Source organism: Rissa tridactyla, chromosome 1 (genome assembly GCF_028500815.1).
Source record: "Rissa tridactyla isolate bRisTri1 chromosome 1, bRisTri1.patW.cur.20221130, whole genome shotgun sequence".
NCBI classification, from domain to species: domain Eukaryota; kingdom Metazoa; phylum Chordata; class Aves; order Charadriiformes; family Laridae; genus Rissa; species Rissa tridactyla.
The window spans coordinates 169,738,381-169,756,487 of record NC_071466.1 but is presented as its reverse complement, the minus strand read 5'-3'; the positions used below and the strand labels follow the sequence as shown (position 1 = coordinate 169,756,487).

General features: G+C 44.8%; 1 protein-coding gene across 1 annotated transcript in view; it reads left to right on the top strand.

The window, feature by feature from the left end:
* Positions 1 to 1,366: 1,366 nt before the first annotated feature.
* Positions 1,367 to 18,107, top strand: part of CRADD (CASP2 and RIPK1 domain containing adaptor with death domain) — an 85,829-nt gene continuing 69,088 nt past the window's right edge. Inside the window, exons 1-2 of the mRNA XM_054223195.1 lie at positions 1,367 to 1,480; positions 4,882 to 5,187. Of these exons, the coding sequence (XP_054079170.1) occupies positions 4,890 to 5,187 (298 nt within the window). The 5' untranslated portion in view covers positions 1,367 to 1,480; positions 4,882 to 4,889. The remainder of the gene's footprint in view (positions 1,481 to 4,881; positions 5,188 to 18,107) is intronic.

The following is an 18,107-nucleotide window of genomic DNA, read 5'->3' as shown; positions in this document are numbered from 1 at the left end:
GAGCTCTACCAATAATACTTTCAGCTATATTTTTCCATGGCAAATATTTCCTGGGTACAACATCATGGAAAGGCATGTAAAGGTTTCCATAACTAATTTCCAAATACCCTTAAATCCCACAAATACCCTTAAATCTGTATGATTAGTCTACACTGAATGTACAAACGGGATTCACACAGTGGCAGCATTTCTAGCAGCAGCTGCAGCAACTACCTTCCCTGCTTTTCCAGAGGGTAGGCATTCGCAAGCCCAGCAGACCACAGTCAGCTCGCCGCGGTTGCCGGCAGCTTCAAGGTAGCGCGTTCCAGCTCTGCAGGATCTTCTTTTTTTTTTTTTTTTTTTTTTTTCCCTTTTCTTTTCTTTCATCGCTATTGCGGTCCCGGCATGAAAGAAAAGGGCTGACACTGCTGAAGCCCGTGTGACACCTGACTCCTACGTAAATATGGGAAAAAGTTCTTCAATGAGATGCGATAGGAAATGACACCGCCTCGTTTTTATAGCCCTATGAATCACAGTTTTCCCCTCTTCTACTGTACTTGGGTTTCAAATATTCACATAAAATTATGTGAAAGAGATGTTTTGGTATTCAGTAATGGATGAAGAACACTATGAGAACATCCACAGCACTTGAAATGTGGTAGACACCGGCTGGATCTTACTCAGCGGTTTTCATCTGTGAAAGCTTCTTCATTTTTAGGCTGTTCGGATGAAAGTAATCAAGCTAAATATATATAGTGTTCCACACAACATCGCTGTATGTTTGATACCAGCACCCGCACGAAGCTTGGCTTCGCGTATGCCTGCAAATAGGAACCAGTATCCCTAGACAGCAATGAGATCAGCTGTTTCTAATGCCCCGAAAACTGCGAGTTTTGTAGTTTCTCATTTAATTTTAGATACAACTCCTCCACGTTCTAAATAAACCACCCAGCGGCTGAGAGCGCAGCAGCTCCCTCCAAACTCCCGGCGCGGAGCCTCCTTCGCGGGGTCCCCCCACGCCACCACTCACCCCAGTATCCCCGGCCCCCCCTCGGCACCGGCAACCGGCGGGGCCCGTTCCCGAGCCGGCGTGGGGCCGGGGGCTGCTCCCCCTTGCCCGCTCGCGAAGTGGACGTGGGCCGGCTCCCCGCTGCCACCCCCCCAGTCCCCCGTCCCTCAAACACGGCAGCAGACCCCCTCCCCGCCGCACGCCTCCCCCGCCCCGAGGCCCACCTTCCCGGCGGGGAGGCGGCCGGGACGCGGCAGTGCCTCCCGACCGGCGGGGGCCGCCCAGCCCACCGCTGCCCACAGCTGACATGGCGGCCCCCACACTCCCGCCCTCAGCGGAGCCGGCAGCGGCGGCCTTCCCTCAGCCTGCCCGCGGCAGGGCGGCGGCAGCGGCGGCTTCCGGCGAAGCCCTCTTGCCTTCAACAAAGATGGTGGTCCCCGCGCAGGCTCGGCGGGCGCCGGGGCGCCCCGTGTAGTTCCCCACTTCCCTGGTGTAAGTACGGGGCGAGGGCGGAGGGGGCTCTCTCCTCACGGCGCTCGCCGCCCCCGCCGCTCTCTCGCCCCGCTCCCGGCTCCCGCCGCCCTGAGGGGGAGGCGGGAGTAACGGTGTCAGCCCTAGCGGGGCCGTTCGGCGGCGGCCCCCGGCGGCGCTGCGGACGCTGGGGCAGGGGACGGGCTTCCGCGGGGCGGGCCGGGCCGGGGCGGCGGGGGCCGCGGGACGGCGGCAGCGCCCGCCTCCGCTGCGGCAGCCGCGGCGAGAGGGAGCGAAGGGAGGCGGAGAGGAGGGAGGCCGTGGCGGGAGGCTGGGGGCCCGGGTGGCGGCAGGTCGGGCAGCCGGACCCTGGCGGCGGCAGGAGCGGCGGCTTCCCGACCTGTGTTACGGGGGAGGAGTTGAAAGCTAAACTTTTTTTTTTTTTTTTTTTTTTTTTTGAGGTGGGGGTGCGATTTTTAACCCGTAGGCGTGTAGCCAGTAGCCGAAATCACTCATGGATTAATTAGGCAGGGTGGACCTTATCCTTAGCACGTGGGAACGTACCGGGAGCCACGGGCAGCCGGTGCAGGTGGTGCTTGGGAAAGTGCCAAGGTGTTTCCAGGCAAGAACTGAGTACTCTTTTTAGGATCAGAAGGGGTCTTTTTAGGGTCGAGGCTTTCAGGAGTTTTATCCCCGTTCACAGACAGATTCTGCATTGGATCCAGAAAAATGCAAATGTGCCCATTTTGGTGTGGTGATAAGTCAAGGACTGTGCTCATTCAGCAGGACGTGGGGGTAGATTTCGTAAAATTTGGCTCTATTACAGAAAAGATGCATTTTTAGAAGCATCTGGGGAAGGTCTGAGCCATGTAATCTTTTGGGTAAACGGACATCTCATCTTTTTACATTCCCTCTAGCACCAGCATTACTAGAGGAAAATTTATTTTAGAGCTTACTTTGGATCTCCAGATATAGGCTGTGATTAAAATTATTAATTTTAATTTAATTCTACATTGCACTAAGCTCCGTCCCTACACTGTTACACACCAAAATCCTGATACATTTACATATCTGGGCTGCTTAGCTACTGACTTGGACATTTCCTTCTCACAGTAAACACACACAAAGAAATACTTAATCTTTAAAAAGACCTTAAAAATCAGTACACCCCATCCTGGAAGTTTACTGGGCCACCAGCCTTGGTGTTAAGGGCTTTAAAGCCTCAGTTGTGCTCACTCTGCAGTCAGTGAGCCAAAGGCCTTTTTCAGCAGAAATTCCCCCTTCAGATTCGTGGCTTGATAGGCATTTTTTCAGTGCACAAAGGTGCAAACTGAGATGGTTTGAAAAGGCCTTATTTTTGAAAAGCGTTGACTGCTTTGGTCATGAAGAAGGGGAGCTCATCAAGTGCTGTAGAGTGGCTGGAGAAGTCGATGTTCCTCATCCGGAACTGCCTGGGTTTTTCCGCCTGGGTTGAGGTAAGGCCCTCAGAGCCGCCACTGGGTGCCTGTCTTGGACTCTGAGCATTTCATAAGCTCGGGGGCAGTCAGGGAATCCTGGATGGGGGAAATGGCAGGAGTCTGCTGCCTGAATTTTATCTGGTTTTGCTGTAGTCCAGTGATTGCTCCCAGTAGTGTAAAGGTAGTGCGTGCTAGGGACCAGAATCTGCAGCTTCACCTGTCCAAGATGAGCATCCTAACATCAAATGGGGAAATCCAGTTCTCCCTCTTGCCTGCTCTTTTCCCAGCTCCTTTTTTGCACTATCATCTCACTCTGTGGTGGAGTTTGATGTTTGAGCTATGCTTAGCAAACACATTTTTTAAGGACATGTGCCAGGATAGCTGTTTGATTCCCGAATGACTGCTAGGCAGAAGGTAGGCACCTCAAAATTCACTTCAGTATAGAAGAAACATACTGGGTAGCCCAGGGAAGATGGAATGGAGTCCTCCTGGGAAGGTGCCATCCAGCAATGCTTTCAGCACTTGGGGGAAGCATTTTTGGAAAGTGGCTTTATCAGAGAGGGTCACAGATAGGGTTTTCCAGTCTCTCTCTTGTGGTCCTATGCTCTTGCATTCTGTCCAAGATGCCATTTATGTGCCTATATGTTCTGTTGGTTGCCTGCCCTGGATTTTAACAACCAGGCCAACCACCCAACCTTTGATGGGGCCTTGGGAGTCAGTAGGCAGCTCTGATGATATAAAGACTTGAGCAGGTTTCTTAGAAAAGCTTTGAAAACCTCTGCCTCTCCTTGTATCCTCAAGCTGAATCAAGTGCAGTTTCTGCAAGGTCTAGCTGTTCAAACGGCAGCTTCTAGATTAATTATCGTAAACTCTTTTGGTAATTACACTCAACACCTGCTGCAGTTTTTTGACTTCATTATTTAGGCATGAGATTTAATTGTATGACTCTGTCATTTTCCTTTTCAAGTTCCATTAATAGGCCCAGGGATATGTTTGTCGTTAAGGTCTAGACTAGACATCTTGATTCAGTTCATAGGTCTGGCTCAGGCTCCCAGTATGATCTTGGATGAGTTGTTTGGTCTCTCTGGACCTTGATTCCTCTTCTGTAGAGTGACTATAAAATGCATCATTTCCAGCTTTTGTCTAGTCAGAGTATTAGTCAAGTGAAATGAGAGCTGGCAGAGGGCATCCGATTGCTTCCTGTGAACACATTAGAAGGGTAAATACCAGGGAGGGAGAAGAGCTACTTAAGCTAAAGAACAGTTTTGGCAGAACAAATGCCTATAAATAGAAGGTGGATAAATTTGAGATGGAAATTCGAAGAAAGTTTCTCATCATCAAATCAGTGGAATTCCAGAGCAGCCTTCCAGGATGAGTCAGGGGGAAGAACGACCTGGTGCCTGAGGTACATTTCCACCCCTTGCAAAATTAAAATGCATCACGTAGGCCAAAGCTACCTGCTGACTCTGTCCCTGCTGCCGCCTGTCTGTGCTGCCTCTGCCAGTCTGGCTGCTGCTTTTGCACTGCTGCAGCAAAAGTGCTGCAACAGCAATAGCGTCACAGGCATCGGTAACAGAGGTCAGGTGTGACATTTCTCTGACTTTTGGGGGCTAGAGTCTCTTAAGGGCTGGCAAATGCGCCAGCTGCCTTTAGCATGGGTCTTGACCAGTTAGTGAGCGGGATTATTTGGCGTGGTTTTTATCCCAGCGAAGGACTGGTCTTCACAATGCCAAAGGTTCTCTTCCTGTCTAATATTTCCCAGATATGGTTGCATTTTAGCTCATGAGACAGTGAAATCTGAGCGGAAAGAAGATGGTGGGGATCATTAATAGTTTTCCAAGGTTGGTGATTCTGAGTTTGTCATTCTTTCTAAAGATTGCCGGGTATCAAACATCACTTCTGGATGTTAAAGGTTGAAGTATTTTAACCTTCACGCATTTCCCTACTCCTTTTCTCACGCTCTAGGTTGTCAGATGGATGCCAGAGACAAGCAGCTTTTACGCTCCCTGCGCCTGGAGCTCTGCACAGAGGTGCTGGTGGATGGACTTGTTATTCAGTATCTCTACCAAGAAGGGATTCTCACGGACAGTCACGTTCAAGAAATAAAGTCCCAAACCACCAGTCAGAGGAAAACTATGATGCTCCTTGATATTCTCCCCACCAGAGGACCCAAGGCTTTTGATGCGTTTCTGGATTCCTTGCAGGAGTTCCCATGGGTTAAAGAGAAGCTGATGATGAAGCGTAAGGAAATGACAGTACAAGATCCTGCAGGTAAGGCCAGCATTGTTGTTACTGATATTTCGAAGCTAGTTCTCAAGCCGGAATTTTGAAAGTATTGAATGTACCAGTAATTTCAAGTTATGCGTCATATAGATATGGAGCAGGATGCCAACAAAAGGGGAAACCAGCCAAACCCCAGGAAGTATTGCAAAGTTTGGGGAGTGAGCAGGGCTGAGTTTCAGGAGACTGGGAGATGGCAGGAGAGGCTGCTTTGGGAGAGGCTAGGATGTAGGAGGACCCAGACTCCATTACCTCAAAGGGAACAGGGTATAAAAAGTAGTTTTGACTAGCTACAGAACAGTCTTTTTGCCATCCATACCTGATTATTGTTTGTTTTATGTGTGTTTTACAGTGGTCTGTTTCTGTATTGTACATACTGACAGAATTTTTATTTGCTTACTTTTATTATGATTTTAATGTAATTTTGATTTAGTACCATGTGCTAATTTAGATTTATTCAGTTTCTTATGTTTACTGCAGTACCAATGTCTAGGATCATTACTTCCAAAATTACTAGCCATTGCTTAATTTTAAAACAAATTTAGGAGCTAACTGATTTAGTGGGTGTTAGATAATCTCATTTAGTCAAATCTCTGGCTTTCTGACATTTAAATGTACTTCTAGAACTAGTTTTCTAGACTTGGTGTTTGTTCAGAAGTGATTTCTTTGCCAATCTGTGCACGCAGTTGTTGAGCTGTTTTGAAGTCAAGATGACTGCTTAAAATGCACGTTTCTTGCCCTAGATTTTGGCAGCATGCGCTGGCTGCTAACCTCATGTTACCAGTGAGATAGTGAAATAATCCTCACTTGGGCACATCGTTTCCGAGCAGTCTGATTAACCTTTCTCCAAGCCCTCCAACCCCAGCCCCCCACCCTGTTAGAGTTTGGTCGTATGTATTTTGATGCACGTGACGTGTGATTTTTCCAGTGTCAATGTGCTTTGCCTGAGACTGAAAGCCTGTGAAGATGGGTGACTAAGACCCGTTGACCGCCATGTGCACCTGCATCCCAGTTAGCTGCACGTTCAAGAACATTTTGTCAAGATCTGCTGGACAAATCTGACATTATCTTACCTTAGGACATTTTTAACGGAATATTGTGGCAGCTTGTCTTTCTGCTGGCTCTCTGTGGAGGTTGCATTATGCTTGTTCAGAAATGGGTGAATAATTTTCAGAATTTGGGAAATAAATGTCCCATGCTACTCATCCGGGAAAACACTGCAAGTTCTCAGCACAACGCAAACTTGCAGCATTGAGTGTGATGGAAGAGACCTTGCTCGTTGTTATGACAAATCCTGTCACGCCAGTGCTCTTTATTTGCCTTACAAATCAGCCTGTTCCTTTGCTAATTGCTGGTTAAGCTGTGAAATAATCCTTACGGTTCCAGAAACGCACACATAGCCATCGAGTACAGTCAGGATCGCGTACTTTGTCAGCAGAAAAATCGTTTCTGATTTTTGGTTTTTTTGATTGTTTTGTGGATTGCTTGTTCCTGTTCTTGATCGATTGTGACTAATGTGCTGGATTTATGCGTATCAGGTTCTCTGGTTTCGAGTGGGCTGACTGTACTTGATAATCCTATTGCCAAATTTTGTGTGTAAATTAGAAAAGGCTTCCAGATTAGATCAAAGGTTACTGTTATTTTTACTGTGGCAATACGGAGTGTAAGAACACGATAAGAGGCAGATAGCCAAGTTTGTTTTAATATTTAGGCATGTTCTTTAGAAGCCAAAGAAAGAGAGCACCATCTGTGCCCTAATAAATGCTGAGTGCACCCTGGAATGAATTGGAAACTATGGCGGCATCATCAGTGCTGATTACATGCAAGAAAATGTGGTTTGGGATAAAAAGCCTAGCTTTGCATTCTAAACAACAAACTTGTAAGCTTTTGTCTCGGCAGAGTGCTTGAGCATATGCTTGGCCTTAAGCATGGAAAAAGCCATTTGCTCTAATAAAACTATAAGCATACTTAAAATTAAATGTGTTCTTCAGTGCCATGCTAGATAACTTCTGCCTTATTGGAAACAGTCCTTATAAATGATGATTTGTCAGTGGCAATTTCTTTTAAAGAATCCATTTGTAGTGAAAAAAGCCTGCCACATACGCACTACCTTATTCTAGACCTTAAAACTTTTAAAATTGAAGTTGGTTTTATGACCCCAGATTTTTAAATCTTTTTTTCCTTTGAATCCTGCATACTTATGGAAATCACATTCCTGCTGTTCACTTATTTATGCTCAATTAAAATTCTGTTTACTCAAGCAAAATAGCCTCAGTTTTTGCAGATCTTTTGCAGGACTAAGGACTGGTGGCAAGTTGTTCCTTGAAGGAAGGTTTTATTCTATAGTCTTTCACCTCTCACTGACTGCACGTAGGATTTTTAAAGTCAGTAAAAGTAGACTATTAGGTTTTCTCCATCTGAATGTAAAAACTGTGGCACATGCACAGTGATTTTTCTATGTCGGCCTTTGGATTATTGTGCATTTTGTTCAAAGAGATCAGGCTTTCTATCTTTGCTTTGGCTGAGAAATATAGTTTGTTGGTTCCCAGTTAAAAAAAATAAATCACAACTGTAATTATTAAGAAGTTTTTAATTTATTTTCTTCCCCTAGTAAAAAAAAAAAACAAACCAAAACAACAAACCAACTGAACCAAACAAACAGCAATTTCAGAAGGACAGAAATAAAAACATTTTTGGTGATGTAGTGTAAATACGATCTGGTGGACCGAGCAACTACAAAATGGAAGCTAAAGTCTGAGACCTAAACTGACTGCCACTGACTCATCGGGAGCCTTTGGGCAAATTCTTCCAAGGCAATGGATTTATTGATTCCCAAGTTGTGTAACTCGGTGTAATGTTCACGGAGCAGCATAGAGTGTAACTGTAAATTGGCCCAGGATTCAACCCAGAGTACGCAGTTTGGCTGCTTGCAAATAAACGAAGTTTAAAACCTGCGATATCCTGAGTTTTATTGCTGAATGTCAGTTGACTTAAAAAATAACATTTCTGTATACTGTTATCTGCTGTAGTTCCAAGAAACACAGAAGAGCCTAATCCTGCAGAGCACGAGGAATAGTTTTTGCATGGGAATCAGGAGAGTGATGTGCAGGCAGGTAGGGCCACTTGTATCTGTGTAATTGCAGCAGAGACGCCCCAAATTCCTTCCCCTTGCTTGTTTATGCACAGGGCAGCCTTTTGCCGAGGGTCACCTCTCTCCTCTCTCGTATGGGTCTGGCAGAATGCCACAGCTTTGGGGAAAACTTTTCTTAAGGTAGGGAAAGCATCCTTGTAAAACCCCAGAATCTCTAGAAGTAAATATAAAGTCATGTGCTTTTGGAGGTAAATGTTTATGACTTTAATTGATTTCAAGGTGATAGGGTGTGTTTCTCGCTTGTGTAAGAACCTGTGATAAAACAGTTCACCCTGTGCAGAGTGGCATTGCAAGACTTAATCATTATAAGCATGAACTGCAGCATGAGTTCCTGGTTTTGAAGATCAAAACTTCTGCCGTAGTAAGAGTTAACAAAAATAATGTGGGTCTGCTTCATTGGGAAAAGACTATTCTGCTTTTTCTGCCCTAGTTTGGATAACTTTATGCCTTTGTCAGAAACATAAATCTTCAATATAGTATTATAATTCCTATGGAAAACTACAGCTGTTGGCAACAGAATTCCATTCTTTCTAGGAACAGCAAACAGTTACTCAGTATTTTTTGCACTGAATAAAAAAATATAAGCTTTGACAGCGTTTGTTTATCAGACTGTTTTTCTAATTTCTCTCCACTCAGGAATTTTTCTGCCCAAGTATTATATTTCTCTCTATACTATATATTGCTATAAAATTATTTACTTCCAAAAGTGTTAGTACTGCACCTCTTTGTAATATAGATGATTTCTCCATTCCACAGGAAATCGCAGCATATTGAGAAAGGGAAAAGTCTGAGATACAGTGTTTGCCAAAGGAATCCTGCAGCAGCCGTTGCTCTCTGGCAAATGTTAGTGAATTTGGGGCATGGAGTTACACAGAACCGTCTTGGGAAGGCTGTTCTCTCGCAACTAAGCAAGGAATATTTTCGAATCCATGATTTTGTTGTTGTTGTGGTACCTAGTGAGCAGTCTGCGTTAGGGTCCTGTTAGTCTTGGGTGAGGTTTTTTGTTCATTTGAACAGATTTTGGTGTGGTTGGGGTTTTTCTCTGGATGTGTGGGGAGCGTGTGTTCTCATATAGCTATATAAAGCTCATGTTGTGTAACCCTTTGGATGAAGCATGCAAATACAAAACAAAGCAAAACATGTACTTTTGCTGAGAAAATCATCCTTCCCTCCGCCCCCCAGCTTTTCCAAAGTCCTTTTTCCACAGCCAGGTTGTAGGATTTTAAGAATTCAGATTCAAATGCAACAGCATTAGGACACGGGGAAGTTTAGCATCTCTTCTTACCTTTTGTTGGCTGCTTCCTGCCCTCTTCCTATCCTGCTTCCTCTCATGTCTAATGCAGCAAGGAAACAGCCAGGTCTCTTGCCCTTTTCCATTTGGATGTCAGATAGGAGAGCAGATGATGAATTCCTTTTCTCTCTCTAAAATGGTGGATAGAAGACGGTGCTTTTTTTTTTTTTTTTTTTTTTTTTTTTTTTTTCTTTCTTCCCTTTCCCTCTCCTCTCTTGTATAGTCCAGTGGCAGAAGGGGGAGTTTCCTCCCATGTATGTCTGAAGGAAAGGGATGGGCTTAGCAGCCTTGGCTGCACTGGATTGACCTGGAGATGAAGGAATTGCCCTTGTGCCACATCCCAGTGCCTGGAGGCTATAGAAAATGTTCTCTGGAGAGATTCAAAGGCATCCTCGTAGGAGAATTTCCCAAACCCTTTTCCACATTCCCATCCCTCCTGAAAATCGGGTGTTACATTTACAGCTTTGGCTTTGTTCCTGACCGCAGCGAGATCTGTGAAGTCTGGCATTAAAGGTTTGTGCACACACTCAATATTAACAGCATGCATCGTGACATGGACAAGTAATCAATGTCCCTCGTTCTACAGAGCATTCTGTGTATGTATTCTGGTTGTAATGTGTATATGAACATAAGATTTTATTTTTTTTTTTTTTTAACCGTTTAAGGGATATTTGCTTTTTTGACCTTTAATAAGCAGCTGTGTTTATGCTGCTTACATCTATGTTTTTCACTTTTTTGAAGCCTACCTCTTAGGCATCACTGTTATGAACTATAATATTTTCTGAACAGTCTCAAACAGCTTTTTTTCAGGTAAGTTAGTGGAAATATATAACCATACTTGGTGTCATCCTCAGTAACACAAATATGTGAAGGTAATAATAATAATGATTTAATTAAACATATAGTCCCTGGAAACAGGAGAGGAGGAGTGAGTTCTGGCAAGAGAGGTGTTTGCGCCAGCTGTGCCTGATCAGCTACTCATAACCAGTGCCACTAAGAGGAAGCAACGGGTAATTGGGATTGAAGACTCCCTGGTGTAGGGAACGGAGACACCCGTCTGCTGACCGCATCTGACGACTTCCAAAGTTTGCTGCTTCCCCAGAGACTGGATCCAGGACATCACAGAGGTTGCCAAGGCCTGGCCAATCATCAGACTTTGCTAGTCTCTCACGTGGGCACTAGTAATACTTCATCAGATTAAGGATGACTACGGGGCTCAGTGATCCCATGTGAAGGGATGGAGCCCAAGCAGTGTTCTCCATCCTGCCATTCAAGGGGAAAAACCTGGGAAAGGGTGGATGCATCCTGCATATTCTCACCTCTCTCTGCACCTGGTGTCATGGCAGCACTTTGAACTCTATGACCACAATGAAGTCTTCTTAAAAGAGTGTTTCTATTGCAGGCCCTGGTTCTTGGGGAAACTTTAATAACCCTGGTGTTTACTGGGAACGTGACACAGTACAGTGATCCAGGAGGCTTCTGGAATGCAGAAGGGACAATATCTTGATGAATGTCCTGGAGGGGTAGACTAAGGGAGGTGCTCTACTGGCCTTGCTACTCACAAACAAGGAACAATTGTTTAGGGATGTATTTGTTCATGTCAGTCTTGGCTGCAGTTACCATGCAGTGCTCAAGTTTAAGATACTGAGAGAAGAGAGGAAAGCAAGTAGCAGAGTAAAGGTCCTGGACTTTAGCTTGTTCATGAAACTGATGGATGGGACACTGTAGGAGACAGTTCTGAAGGACAAAAGCACCCAGGAGAGCTGACTGATCAAGGAAAACCTCTTCAAAGCACAAAACCGGTCCATTCCTACATACAGGAAAAGCAGCAGGCATGGCAGGAGGCCAGCTTGGCTGAAAGGGGAACTTCCAGCTGAGCTCGAATTCAAAAAGGAATTGTCTTGGAGGTGGAAGTGAGGACAGGCTACCCAGAAGCAATGTAAAAGCATTCTGTGGGCTTTTCGGGATAGAGTTATGAAGGGCAAAGCTTATCTGAGTTTGAAACCATTCAAGGATGTGAAGGACAACAAGATGGACTTCTACAGGTACACTGGCAGTGGAAGGCAAAAACTGATGAAGGGCACGGAAAAGGCTGGGTCTTCATATGCAAAGTCTGCTGTCAGTTGGCCCTGGTCTCTGTGCCTAGTAGTGGAATTTGGATGAGGGAGATGGTGTTTATAGTAGAAGAGAATTGAGTTAGGAACTGCCTGAGTAAAGTGGACATACACAAATCCACAGAGCTGGATGGGATGTGTCTGAGAGTGCTGGGGAGACAACTTTTGAGAAGCTGTTTTCTGTCATGTTTGGTAGGCTGTAGAAAGCCAAATGCACAAAGTGCAATAAAGTGACTGGGAACAGCCAGCTTGGGTTTACCACAGGTAAATCAAGCCTGACCAACTTGATTCTTGCCTTCTGTGATAAAATGACTGCCACTGTACATGACAGAAGTAGATTTTGTTTAATTGACTTCATCAAGGCTTTCAGCACATTCTCATAGCATCTTTGTGGCTAACTGGGGAGGTATGGACTGAATGGGTGGACTGCACAGTGGGTGAAAAAAAGGCCTGACCACCAGGCTCAAAGAGTGGTGGTCGGTGGTTCAATATCTGTCTGACTGGAGGCTAGTTACGAGTCGCGTTCCTCAGGGCTGACAGTAGGACCAATTGCTTAACCTATTTGTCAGTGACCTGGGTGATGGGAGGGATGGTATCTTCAGGAAGTTTGTAGGTGAATTAACTTTGTTGGCACACTTGTCAGTTTTGTGTTCTGGGATCTTCTGAACTGTGCCTAAAGGAGGGAGGCAGGATGACTCCAGGGCTTGTGGATCACTTGACGCAGAAGAGTGGGACTGCCTCTCAGGGGGATCCCAGCAAGCTGGATGAATGGGCCAGCAAGAATCTCATGACGTTCAGCAGAAGTAACCGTAAAGTCCTGCACCTGGGATGCAAAATAACACAAGATGGGCACTGACTGGCCAGTTGCAAGTCTGCAGAAAAGAGGCTGGATGTCATGATAGACAGCAAGTATGATGAAGACGACTAACCGCACACAGAGCTGCATCAGCAAGAGCAAAGCCAGAGGGCTGAAAAAGCGGTTATTCCCCTGTACTTGGTAGTAGGAGGCCGTATTCAAAATACTGTGTCTAGCTTTGTGCCACCAGTGCAAGGGAGAGACTGACAAACTAGACAGTCCTGTGGAATACCACTAAAGTGGTTAGTTTATCGTGAAGTACAGGGAAAGGCTGAGACAAGTGAATTTGTTCTCGGAGAAGAGAAGGCCAAGTAGACTCAGAAAAGGTGCAATCAGACTCTTCCTACAGGTATGCAGCCAAAGGAAAAGAAGTGGCATCCACAAGTTGTAGCAAGGGATGTTCTAATTGGATATAAGGAAAAAAAAATTCACAAGACAGGTTAAGCACTGGACACCAGAGGCTGCAGCCCAAGTAGCGTTGCCCAAAGAGGCTGTGGAATCTCTGTCCTTGGAGACAGTCAACACTCAGCAGTAGAAGACCCTGAGCAACCTGACCAGACTTTGTATCTGGCCTTGCTTTGATCAGGAGATTGGACTAGGTGACCTCCAAAGGTCCCTCTCAACCTAAATTTTTCTGTGATTCTGTAAACTTGGCATCACACTCTTTGTACTCAGTATGTGGGATTTTAATCCAAATATAACTGGTGCTGACGTGGGATACTTTGGATATGTATGCATGACTTCTAGTTCAGATTAGGAAGGTGCTTTTTAAGTATATTGGAGTGTTTGAATTAGATTTCTCTCAGGTGAGTCTAAAAAGGAAAATGAACTCTGGGTGTTCACAGAGTCCGTAGGACCAGACTAGAGCCAGTTAGAAATTAAACCTTCCAGCTGTGTATAGTCTGTATCAGTCTGTAGGTCCTCTTCGATTGATCTGTACTGCTTGCTAATATAGACGTAGCCTTTGCTGTCCAGTGAATGTGATGGTTTTGTCCACAAACACCTGCAGTCTTGGAATCCTTTCTTCCCAAAATTCTGTGTTCATACCTACACATAGATGTAGATGTGCATCGCATCAGGGATGCTACTGCATGCAAATAAATGCATTTCTTTTCTTTAATTATTTAAGCATCTCTGTTTCCCAGAGTTTATAGTACTGTTTCTCATCTTGGGGTATGTCCATTCTAAATGGCTTACAGAGTTCCCTACCTCTAGTTTTCCATTAGACAAAATAATCTTGTGTGTCCATTTTCCTCCTCAACTTACATCACAGTGTGATAAAATCATGCCCGCGTCTTGTATTTCCAAAAAAACATGCATAGTTGCAGTCCTCTCTGATCCTTGAGATCTTTTGTTAATTGTTGCCAGATTCCCACTGTTGGTCTTGTCTCAGGATGTGGCAAAGGAACCGTTGAAAAAGCTTTGTACAGACAATGATAGTTTTCTAGAATAGACTGGAAACTTTCTTGTAAGGACCTGATCCTGCAGCTTGATAAAGCTACTTGTAAACATGAAAAAGCAAGATGCAGTTGTTATTTTTGCATTACGTCATCAGTATAGGCATTCAATTGATACTAATTAATGGCCTTTGTGGCCCATTGATACACACTAATATATGCTCCAGAGCAGTTGAGAGAATTGCATACTTAAGACTTTGTAGACTTCTTTTAATGAAATTTTTCTTCATTAATATTTTCCTTCAGAGCTGGCCGGCTCTTCTTTTAGCACCTCCAGAATTGTCTTGGAGCTCCATCTGAAAATGTTTGTTTAATTTTTATATTCCCATTGTGGGGAAAATCTATTGTCTTTCATAAATTAAGTCTATGAATGCTGTTTTTAAAAAAAAAAAAAAACAACAACCAAGCAGCAAACACGTTCACCTTAGTTTCCGTGTGTTGTGGAGGCTGCGTAGCCATCCAGTGTCAGCAAAAATGTTAACCCATGTTTCACAGTGAAAGTCTGACTCCTGTGAAGTCCTGTTGACCGGAGCAGGGCAAAGGTCTCGCCACTGGTGACTGAAATGTTCTCTCTGGTGAAGGAATGGGTGCTGTGCTGTCTTCCCTACACTGATGTGGAAGCATGCCTTGACCTTCAAAGAAAAATAATTTCTGCGGCTGAAAAGCTGTTACTAGTTCAGACTTTGCACTTTTTTTGCCTGTTGACTGAGAATATCAGCAGTGATGTGACTTACTTCTCACTGGGAAATGTCACTTGCATGGAAAAGGTCAGGAAGGTCCTCTAGGATCCAGTTAATTATGCATGGTTATTATATCTTGAAACCCTCCCTGCATTGCCATATGCAACTAAGCTCTCCTTCCAGATTTGTTTACGGTCATATATATGTTTATATGAATGAGAACTAGAGCAGCCAAGTATCACTCATTGTTACCTCAGAGTGATGTAGCTGCAGTTTATCTTGTTAGAAGATTTACGCGTCTGTATACAAGGCTTTTAAAGCCAATTTTTATCTATTTGGCAATTGTCCGTGTAAACAGAAAACCAATCTTGTTGCTTCTTTTAGCCATTGGACCATTGTTCCAGTATAATGCCAGATTTTCTTTGTAAGTTTTCTTCCTGCTCTTGCTTTGTCTGTGAATAGATTTGTGTTCCCTCGTATATCGATGTATTGGCAAGGAGTTGTACAGCTGTTTTAACAAACACCTCTGCTGCGAACTGAAGGGAAGCTTTGGTGTTTCTTCCAATCTGCATTTAGAGAAGGGGCCGATTTGATTTATATGATACAGTTTGTGTGTGCAGGAAATAAGCATTAATGCATCGGGTCAAGGGGAATAAATTGCCATTAGTGCACCACGTCTTCTGGCAGCCTTCTTAATCTTCGTGTTTCACCACCTTGCCTGGGATTTTCAAAAGGACTCATAGTTAACCCAAGCTCACCCAACCCTCCTCCCGTCAAGGTCAAGGGTAAGCTCCCCTTGGCTTTAAAGAAGGCAATTTTAGTCCTGTGCTGATGCTTTTGAAAGTCTTACCTTTCATTTGCAGTTAATAATATGTTGAGCTCTTTAACGAACGGCCTGTTTCAGTCTTTGGATCTTTCTAATAAAACATGTGCTACGGTTGAGTGAAAGGACTTTACACAGGTAACGGCTTGACTGAGCCCCTTGCCGGCCCTGGGTGTCTCTGGCTGGCTCTGGTGGGAGGTGGGTTTCCTCCACGGGAAGCTGCATTTAAGCAGGGGCATAGGAATCCTCACCAGAATAACTGTTGAGAAAGGAAAGCTGGAGCAAAAAGGAAAACCAGTACTTTCTAGTATTTTTATGTGAAGAAAGTATTTATATAAATATGTTTTTATTTACTGTAGGCAATGGCTGTGTTTGCTCAGCTTTTCAAAGCGAGAAGACATTTTCTTTATTCTTACTCCTCTTCTGTTTAATTAAAGCATCATGTATTTCTCTGTGATCCAGCTCTGCCACATCCCACATAAGATTGGTTTCATCTTCGTACCCTTGAACAGCGATTGCTGCAGTTAGGGTTGCAAAATGCTTGCATCATCCCCGTGGCTCGTGTCCTCATGCTGGATCAGGGGAGTTCACCTACAAAATGCTCGTTTTAAAAGCAGGATCAGGTTATCACTATAAATGCTAGCCGGCTGTTTGCAGTAGAAATTAACTCGGGATTCTTGGAGCGTTCCTTTTGCGGGCACCCACATCCAAAAAGGGGAAGCCTTAAATCTTTTCCCACCCAGCTGCTGGCTGTGCTCACAGCCAGGTCCCTGGGCACCGCAGCTTTTGGTGCGGGAGCTCCCCGGGCACTTCAAAGCCTGCTCTGGGCAGGTCCCAGGCTGCCTGCCCCCTCGACAGTGCTGAGCAGCACCGTGCCTCGCTCAGGGCCAGTGTCAGGACACGCAGCCAGGCCTTTTTCCAGCAATCTTGCCCGCAGGACCAAATCCCATGGGCGGTGGCAGCACACAGCTGTCAGATGGGGCTGCATCCCTGCCAGCAGCTGGCAGCGAGGTGCAGCTCTTTGCATGGATTAGTTTAATATTAATAGGACCCCACAGTGTAATGGGTAGGATACCACCTTGTGACTTGACCTCTTAGGCACTCCCCAAGTAAGCGGATCTATGGTTTATATGAGCGGTGCCCCCTCAGCTGTGTTTTATAAATCTTTGGTGGAGGGGTAGCTCCAAGAGAGAGCTCAAAGAGAGAGACACTGGAACAGGTTTCCCAGAGAAGTTGTGGATGCCCCACCCCTGGAAGTGTTCAAGGCCAGGCTGGATGGGGCTTTGAGCAACCTGGTCTAGTGGGAGGTGTCCCTGCCCATGGCAGGGGGGTTGGAACTAGACGATCTTTAAAGTCCCTTCTAACCCAAACCATTCTATGATTCTGTGAAATCTTGAATTTTGACTAGAATAAAGTCCTTCCTAGTAGTTGAAAGAAATGAGTGTAAGTTCCAGAAAGAGATAAGGTAGGGCTTGACTTCCTCTCCTCCTTGTTTCGTCTGGGCTAATTGAGGCAGCTTCTAAGTCGGTGTGCTGGCCTTTGTGAATCCCCTTCTTAATGCCCCTAACTTTCCCCAGAAATTGTGCATGGATTTGAGAGAAATAATTCAGACCTGTTCTGGGGGAAGGGCTTTGATGATAAACCCGTGTCTCTTCCTTGCATCTGGATCCAGGAGAATTGACCCTGTTACAGAGAGTCTTGTTTTCATTGATCACTATTTGTTTATATAATTCATTGATCCTAGTTCTCATATATAGCAATGCTTCCATCCCTGGAAGTGTTCAAGGCCAGGCTGGATGGGGCTTTGAGCAACTTGGTCTAGTGGGAGGTGTCCCTGCCCATGGCAGGGGGGGTTGGAACTAGATGATCTTTAAGGTCCCTTTTAACCCAAACCATTCTATGATTCTATTGTATCTTTAAATTGTTCAGTTGAGTATGTGATCTTTCTTCTCCTATGCAAACTATAAATACATACACTTCTCCTGTCTATTTGAAGTTGTTATCTATGTTAGGGATTTTTCAGCTTCCAGTATGATCAATCTGTAGAATATAGGTAAGAAAGAAATGTATAATACATGCTCAGCCCAAATTTCTACCCTTTAATTAGAAGTGTGTTACCATACTTCTGTTTAGATAAAATTAAGTTGGCCAGCTGCTGTCGTGGCACTGCATTGATCTGATGTCTTGCACAAGACGAAGGCCTGAAAGGAGCTCCTCAGTCTTCAGAAGGCAATGGTCATCTTACATGGTGTCCATTTTCAATTAGTGGAAACGTGCGTTGCTAAAGTTTGTTTAATTGGAATAGCTAGTTAAAAGGCCTGAGCTAGTATATTTTTATTGTCAAACTCAACCTGCAAACGTTTGTTTGTGCAACTGTGTAGTGTGGTGCCTTTCCATTCACACTAATATCAGGAAGAATTGGAGTGTAAACCTTGCTGTTCACTTGAGTTTCATGCTCTAGCCTGCTGCATGACAAGGTGTTTTCCTGGCTAATGCTGATCAGAGGCATTCCTAGTGTGATTATATGTCCACTGCAGAG